The following is an 8,234-nucleotide window of genomic DNA, read 5'->3' on the forward strand; positions in this document are numbered from 1 at the left end:
AGGAGGCTCAGTAGGTAAAGAATCCGCCTGTAATGCGGGAGACACAGGAGATGCAGGTTTGACCCCTGGGTTGGGAAGATCCCCTGCAGAAGGAAATGGGAACCCACTCCAGTATTCTTGCCTGGGAAATCCCATAGACAGAAGAGCCTGGAGGGCTACAGTCCATGGGGTTGCAAAGAGTTGGATACACCGTAGCAATTGAGCATGCACGCACACACCTCACAGGACAGAGCAGCAGTGAGACTTAAGTGCCATGAAGTCACTTAAGCAGTTAGCAACATGCCTGGTACTTGGTGGAGAAGGAAAAGGCAACACATTCCAGTGTTCTTGCCTGGAGAATCCCATGGACAGAGGAGCCTGGTGGGCTACAGTCCATGGGGTCGCAAAGAGTCGGACAGGACTGGAGTGACTTAGCAGTAGCATCTGGTACTTGGAGAACCATAATTATCATTTGGTTAATGGTAACCATTGGTTACCATCATTATTTGAGAGGAAGGAGAGGGAGCCAGGCATGACCCAAGTTTCCTTCTGCCTCTCTCCTTTCTGGGCTCTGCTTCAATGTGGCCACTGGTGGTCAAAAAGACCCCAAGTCCTGCTTCCCATCAGTTTACTTTTTTTTATTTTTGCCAGCATCAGGGCTTAGTTGTGGCACTCAGGTTAGTTGCTCTGCTGCATGTGAGACCTTAGTTCCCCAACCACGGAGTGAACTGGTGTCCTCTGCACTGCAAGGCAAATTCTTAACCACTGGACCGCCAGGGGATTCCCCCATCACTTTACTTTGAACCACCTAACAGTGTACCATATATTCAGGTGCATTTATGCAAGTGTTTACCATCTCTTCTACCTTTACGAGAGCTCCATGCACTTGTCCTGCATGTTGCTGAATTCACAATATATGGAGAGCCACTCACAGTTAAGTATTTACAGGAAAGAATAAATGGAGGAATGGCTACATGATGAAGAAATGCATTGTTGTCTGACTTGACAGACCAAGACACACAGGTGACAGTGGCTAAGGCCTGGCTCAAGCACACACATGATGGGTGGGGCTCCAGCAGCAGCAGCCCACCCCTAGCACTCTCCTCTAGAGCCTTCTGGTGCCTAGAAGCTGCTTCTTTCTCAGCCATCATCACCCTAGGGATCCAGAACAGACTGGGAGGGGCGAGGCTCTGAGCCCCCTCTGTGCCCACCTGTTATCCTGGATCCACACCAACTTCCTGAATTGAGAATCTCCCTGTATTACAGATGAGGACATTCAGTCTCAGAGGAGCTTGCTGTCCCTGCTCCCCTAGGGACAGCAAGGGCCCAGGGATTCCAACCCACTCCTCATTCCTAAGCCCCTGAGTGACCTCAAGGCGGAGGTATCATGCAATCAACAAAGGTTTATTTGGCACCTGCTCTGCCAGGCCAGTGCCAGGACCCTTCAGGTTCTTGCCTTCACACAATTGGAGGAACTGAAGCCCAGACGATGCAACGGAGTGTGGTTGTTAACAGCAAAACCAGGACAAGAACCAGTAGTCTTACTGGACTCTAGCTCAGAGATGCCAGAGTGTTTGCATCAGGGTCTTGATGATATGCAAAACATCTAAAGACTGTTCACCGTGGCTGCAGGAGGAAAGGAGGCCAAGAAAGACAGCAGGGACCCAGTCGTGGCCTTCACAGAGACAGCTGTGCCTGAGGGGCCACTACTTTGACTGATCAGTGTCTCTGGGGGGTTGGTTCTGCCAGACAGCCTGCCTGGATTCCTGCAGGGCCGCTCTGTACCCGCACCAGCGAGAGAGGAAGGTTCCTGACCATGTCCTTGGCCCCCAAATCCTGTTGGGTTAATGCAGCCCCAGTAATCCCAGCCCCCCACTGCCCTTGGGGGGCACGCAACCTCGGGCTTTTTTCCCCACCTCTGTCCACCTGATCCGCTTGGGGCCTGACCCCTTGTCTCTCCTGCCCCCCTAAATCCCGAGTGGTGAGTGACCCAAAGTCCCATGCTGAGCGGACACTGCATCTTTGCAGTGGTCGGCAGGATGACGACTGGTAAGTTCACTTGGGACAAAGCAGCGGGTATAGGGGAGCTCGGGAGCCTGCCGTCGTCGGCCCAGGAGCTCCACGTGGGTAATCCTCCGTGGGTCAGAGCGCGCGGCGGCCGATTGAGAGCAAAACTCCTGCGACTTTGGGTCCCCAGGCGTCGCACTGACGCTGATCACCTACTCAAAGAAACCGTGACTCGCTGCCCCCGTCTAGATTTAGAGCACGGTAGCAAATACAATGTTAAAAGAAAAAGATGCGCCTACTCTGCTACAGGATCCGTCAGGCTCCGTCCCTCTGTCCGCCCACCAGCAGATCGTCCATCCGCTGAGCCTTCCGGCCCTCTACGGACCGACGTCCCGGCTGCTGGTGGAGCTGAGCCGACACCCAGACCTCTCTCCCCGGCTCATCTCCCTGAGATGGCGGCCTCTGGACCTACTCCTGCCGGCTGAGCACTCAAGCACCCCGCCGTCCTTGCGACGGCGGTCTGGGCGCCCCCTCCATCCTCCTCGCTACCCCCCAACCCAGCTCGAGAACCGCGGCCCGGGAAGGAATTACAGAGGCGCTACCCTGAGGCTCTACGCCGCCCGCCCTCCCGGCTCCAGGCGCTCCCCAACATACCCGAGAGCCGTTTCCGTTCGCCGGGGCTCCCGGGGAGGCGGACGGGCGGAAGGGGTCCTTACTGTCCACGCGCAGATGAAGTTGAGCCGCTCCCGAGCGGGAACCCCCTCGTCACCCAGAAATTGCCTTCGTAGTCCCTTTAAGAACTCCGAAGATCCTGGCGCCCGTCTAAGCGCGCGTTCCGCACCCCTACCTTTGCTGGCTCGACCGTCGGTCCTCGTCCAGCTGTCTTTCCGGCCTGTCCTTTCAGGCCCCTAACCCTCTCTTTCCTACCGGTCCTCTTTGCTGCTCCCGCCTCCCGCTCCGATCTTTGAAGGCTGTGCCAGGGTGGGGACCCGCGGGACCCATGAGCAAAAATGCACTTTGGCGCCCTGTGGCCTCTGTGCGCCCTCGTGGCCTCTTTGTGCGCCCTGGCCACGGAATCGTGGCACTGACCGGCGGGGCGAGCCCCTCCGCCGCCCCACCTCCAGCGTCTCGGGCGGAATAGGAGCGGGGAGGGGGCGGGTGGTTCTCCGCAGGGGAGTGGGTAAGGAGCTGGGCGGGTACGCGCGAGGCCTCGGAGCCTCTGACTCCCGAGGGCGCATCTGGCCCCGGGCGCAGCGTGGGCGGAGGGGGGGTGGTCGCCTGGCCTCGGGGAAGCGAGGCGGGGCCCAGGTGGGTGGCGGGAGCCTCGGGTCGGTGACACTCGCCTGGAGAGAGTTGGGACGAAGAGCTCGGGTGGGACGAGGAGGCTCCGGCCCGGGGCTCGGCTTTAGGCCGGAGTAGGGGGCGCGGTGCTGAGGCTCGAGCGTTCAGCAGGGGGCGCTGCTCTGGGCGTTGGACGGGGGTGGGGTGGGGTGGGGTGGGGTGGGAGAGGAGGGGGGTGCGCAGCTTGCAGCGCACACTTCCCCCATTATTAAACATTATGTTCAAAAGGCGCCGGGGGACTTCCCGAAGCCACGGAGCCCGCGCCGCCCGCCCGCCTGGCCCTCGGAGCCCATGGACCTGAGCGCGGCCGCCGCGCTGTGCCTCTGGCTGCTGAGCGCCTGCCGCCCCCGCGACGGGCTAGAAGCGGCCGCCGTGCTGCGGGCGGCGGGGGCAGGGCCGGCCGAGAGTCCGGGGGGCGGCGGCGGCGGCAGCGGGACAACCCTCGCCGCGGCTGAGGGCACCTCCGCTGCCCTGGCCGCCGCGTCTCCCGGGCCCCGCGGTGCGCGCCGCGCCACGGGCTCCGGCTTCAGGAACGGCTCGGTGGTGCCGCACCAGTTCATGATGTCGCTTTACAGGAGCCTGGCCGGGAGGACTCCGGCCGGGCCAGTCGCCGTCTCCACCTCAGGATCTGGCCGCCACGGCCGCGCGGACACAGTCACCGGCTTCGCGGACCAGGCGATCCCAGGTACTCTGCTGTTACCGCGCCCGTCCATCCTGTCTTGCGCCCCAGCACCATTCCCCTCGGTGTGGCGGGGGGGGCGGGGGGGACCTCGGTACCCGCACATCCCAGGCTCAGGTGTTAGAAAGTTCTCCGAGGCCCACGCACCCCACCTCGCAGCGCCTGGACTCTGGCTAGAGCCGCGGCAGCTGGCGGGGGCCCGCGGCCACAGAGGGCTATGCCCGTCCTCTGCCCGGGGTGCCCTGGCCCTGCCAGCCCCGCGGGTCCCTTCGAGGAGGCAGGCTGAGTTGGAGATCCGGAGAAGCAAGGAGGGGATTCGGCCCAGAGGGATTGAGCAGTGGTGGCGTCGTTGGCTGCTTGATTGCTCTGCAGCTCCCAATCTTGGGGGAGGGCTCTACAAACTCGGGGAAACAGAGGGGAACGCGGGACAGAGCGGGCATCAGACTAAAGTACAGGGCTCCGGAGAGGCTGGTGGCATCACCAGGTGCGAGGAGAGCCCTTCTCAGCAGGCTGATTTGGGTGGAGGCGGGTGCCTGCCTGGGGCTGGATCCTTGGGGAGGTAGAGGGAGAGGCGAGGAGGCTATGCAGAGAGGAGAGGAGGGCCCGCGAACTTGTAGGAATTCAGGCCTCTCTGGGACCAAGCACCCCACCTTGCTCCACCCTGAGCCCTCCAAAGGTAGGACTTGGGTGAGGCAGTGGTGGTTGGGGAGTGTCATCTGGATTTTATTAATCTCTATTGAAGCCATTAGAGCAGACAGATAGGGAAAATTTAACTAATTTCAGGCGGAAATGCAAGTAATTTCGGCCTTAATTCTATCCAGCCAGAGACCCAGCCTGGAAGGCAGGAGGGAAAGAAAGGCAATAGGGCTGGGAAGTAAGTGCTGCTGCTACCCAGGCCCTGCCTGGGAGCCACTGGGGGTTCCGTATGCCCACCACTAGCCTGGGAAAGCAGGCAGAGGGGGTGCAGTAATCAGGTTTCTCATTCCCTCCAGCATGCACACAGGGTCTACACAGGCCGCTTTATTTGGAATGCAGGAACAGTTTGGGCCCAAATGGCCCTAAAGTCTGGTGGAAATTTTCAAGCATTCTCTGAGAGCCTGGGGTGCCCCCTGGATGGGATGCTAGGGTACTTGTAGGGAGCCTGAATCCTGGTGTGCAGACCCTGGGGAGGGAGGGGGTCTCCCAGCTGTGGGAGAGGTGAGATGTGTATGGCCCTGAGCTTGTAGAGGCACCAGATGCTCTTCCTTAGATCGAGTTAGGCCTGCAGTGGCCTCAGCCTAAGCTAAATCCCAGGAAATTTCGGAGAGGATGCATCGGCAGAATCTCAAACCAGGGAGAGGCTTGCAGGGGAAGCTCAGAGAGAGTGCTGCCGCTCCCAAAGCCCTGGGGAGAAAGCATGGGGAGACTGAAGGAGCACTTTGCCCAGCGCCTCTCCTGCTTGCCTTCTGCCCTGAGCCTCCACTCAGAGCAGGGCTGCCTGAGGTCTCAAGAGGCCGGGGCAGCACACCCACACTTCGGTCCCGGGGAGTCAATGGCTTGGCGTCCAGTGGTTGGTGAGCAACACTCCAACAGTGGGGGGAGTCTGCACAGTCTCTTCGCGTTTGGGGCAAAACGAAACCATATGACCTTCTTCAAAGGGAGCTCCTTATCTGCTTCTTGGTGGAATTTCAGCTCTTTTCTTCCTTTCTGAGCCCCCAAAGGAAAGAAGTGTCTACGACGAGAAGTAAAATCCCGGAGGCCGAGTTGAGTTCTAACGGAGGGAAAGGCTACGTCTGTGAGGGGACCAGGGGGCCCTGGCGGGGAGGCCAGTCGGTCCTGTGCCTTCCCTGCAGCAAGGCGTCCCGGCCGCTTTAAGCCCTTCCCAGAAAGTGGCTTGCGCTCCTTTGCCGTCTTTCCCCTCCGTCGAAGGTGGCGGAAACACTGGGAGAAGCTTGAGCCTGGAGTTCCCATTGCGACCAGGGGCTGAGCCGGCCCCTATTTGGGCCTCAGTTCCCCTCCGGCAGAGCGAAGAGGCTGGATGCGGGAAAGGGTGTCTGCAGCCCTGTGGACACGTGCCCCTTCCGGACGAATCTTGGAGGTCCAGCCTGCACGGGAGATCGTGTCCGGCTGGAATGTCCAGGCAGGGCTAGGGAAGAGAAGCCGCAGAAGCAGTTTTCAGGGGACAAGAACTTTCGGTTTTCGCCCAACCGAGACTCTGAGGCTCTCCTGGCGGATAAGGAGGGCCATAACGAGCAGTCCCCGGACCGTGCCTGGCCTGGCCTCCAGGTCTTTAAGAGGTGCACGACTTCTGATGCGCCCACCAGGCCTCTTTTTCTGCCACCGGCCGAAAGTCTGGCCTCCGCCTTAGTCTTCGAAAACCCATGGCTCTGGGGCAGGCAGCCGAACTGTAGGAGCCGTCAGGCTTGGGTCTCGGGTACTGACGAGGCGCGCTACGTTGGTTGGGTTGTCGGACATCATTTAGCTGGAAATAAAGCTCACATCCCGATAGTCTGAGCGACGGCTCCCTCTCTTTGGGGCCAGGCTGACGGCTTTCGGACTGGAGCAGAGATGTGCGAGTGGGCGCCGGCCCCAGCGAGCCTTGCTCCCACATCCAGGGAAGATGGGACTGTTTGCAGTTAGGAGGTGCACGCTTCGCTTTCACTGCCGTTCTTTATCTGTCTCTGCCCATCCCCTGCAGACGAATCGGCAGCCCAGACCGGCCTGAACTTCCTGTTCGACGTGTCAAGCCTTCCCGACGCAGACGAGGTGTTGGGCGCGGAGCTGCGCGTGCTGCGCCGGGAGTCCGGGGCGCGGGGCCCCGGCAGCGCGAGTCCCCCGTTGCTGCTGCTGTCCACGTGCCCCAGCGCCGCGAGCGCCCCGCGCCTACTGCACTCCCGAGCCGCCGAGTTCCTGGACGCCGCGCGCTGGGAGGTGTTCGACGTGGCAGACGCCTTACGGCGCCACCGCCGGGAACCGCGCACCAGCCGCGCGTTCTGCCTCTCGCTGAGCGGAGTGGTGGGTTCGGCGCGGGTCCCGCTGGCACTGCGGCCGCTGGGCTTCGGTTTGCGGGGCGGCGGCGGCGCGGCGGCGGAGGAACGCGCGCTGCTGGTGGTCTCTTCCCGCACGCAGAGGAAGGAGAGCCTGTTCCGAGAGATCCGCTCCCAGGCGCGCGCGCTCGGGGCCGCGCTGGCTGTGGAGTCGCGGCCCGATTCCAGACCCGGCGTGGGCTCGCCGACCGCGGTCATCGGCGGTCGCAGGCGGCGGCGGACGGCGTTGGCCGGGGCGCGGGCAGCTCAGGGCAGCGGCGGGGGCGCGGGCCGGGGCCACGGGCGCAGGGGCCGGAGCCGCTGTAGCCGCAAGCCCTTGCACGTGGACTTCAAGGAGCTGGGCTGGGACGACTGGATCATCGCGCCCCTGGACTACGAGGCATACCACTGCGAGGGCGTGTGCGACTTCCCGCTGCGCTCGCACCTTGAGCCCACCAACCACGCCATCATTCAGACGCTGCTGAACTCCATGGCCCCGGATGCGGCGCCAGCCTCCTGCTGCGTGCCCGCGCGCCTCAGCCCGATCAGCATCCTCTACATCGACGCCGCCAACAACGTGGTCTACAAGCAGTACGAGGACATGGTGGTGGAGGCGTGCGGCTGCAGGTAGCATGCGGGCCGCGGGCCAGGGCGGGGGCAGCCGCGCCACCCAGGGACTCCCCGCTGAAAAGCAGGTTGGGGCCGAGCCTGTCGCCTCGCTGGGGTGCGCGTCCGAGTCTGGCCCGGCGCCCTCGCGGCGGAGGGAGCGCGCACGTTCACATACCAGCACGCACAGCCGCACACTCCTCACTCGTGCACACATGCACGGTGGACGCATCGGAAGGCCTTGGGAAGAGAGGATCTGACGCTACCGAATGTCACAGGTCATGTGTATTTTGCAAATAGATATCTATTTCTGCGCCCACTGCCCCCTTTTGAGGAGAGGAGGGGGTTGCGTTGCCGTGACAGTAACTGGCACTAAATCGAGTAGAATCGGGTTAGGGAATTGGGGTCTTCAGAGTCGGGGGAACTAAAGGGATACTCGAATAAGTCTCATTTCACCCCTATTTTGTTTCTGGCCAAGTGTGGGGCACAGCTGGCTGGGAGGGAGGGGGTAGAGTTCCCGGTGTTGCCCCGGGGGCAGACAGTAATGCCCTTTCTGAAAGTTTGCGTTGCACCCGCGTCATTAACTCTGGAGAGGAACCGCTGAAAAGGCCTCATCT

General features: G+C 61.7%; 1 protein-coding gene across 1 annotated transcript; it reads left to right on the plus strand.

Annotated features, from left to right (window-relative positions):
* The first annotated feature begins 3,500 nt into the window (after positions 1-3,500).
* GDF7 (growth differentiation factor 7) lies at positions 3,501-8,218 on the plus strand. Its single transcript, XM_086325689.1, has 2 exons — positions 3,501-4,012; positions 6,684-8,218. Exons 1-2 carry the CDS (start codon positions 3,619-3,621, stop codon positions 7,640-7,642), a joined length of 1,353 nt encoding a protein of 450 aa, XP_086181815.1. The 5' UTR covers positions 3,501-3,618; the 3' UTR covers positions 7,643-8,218.
* Positions 8,219-8,234: the final 16 nt, after the last annotated feature.

Source organism: Bos grunniens, chromosome 11 (genome assembly GCF_055505025.1).
Source record: "Bos grunniens cultivar Pamir isolate PY7600 chromosome 11, Bosgru_T2T1.0, whole genome shotgun sequence".
Lineage (NCBI taxonomy): Eukaryota > Metazoa > Chordata > Mammalia > Artiodactyla > Bovidae > Bos > Bos grunniens.

Bases quoted from the DNA above. Each gene is read 5' to 3' on its own strand.
- GDF7 (XM_086325689.1), top strand. From the start codon at position 3,619: ATGGACCTGAGCGCGGCCGCCGCGCTGTGCCTCTGGCTGCTGAGCGCC. The intron at 4,013-6,683 runs GTACTCTGCTGT...CATCCCCTGCAG, and splicing joins CGCGGACCAGGCGATCCCAG to ACGAATCGGCAGCCCAGACC.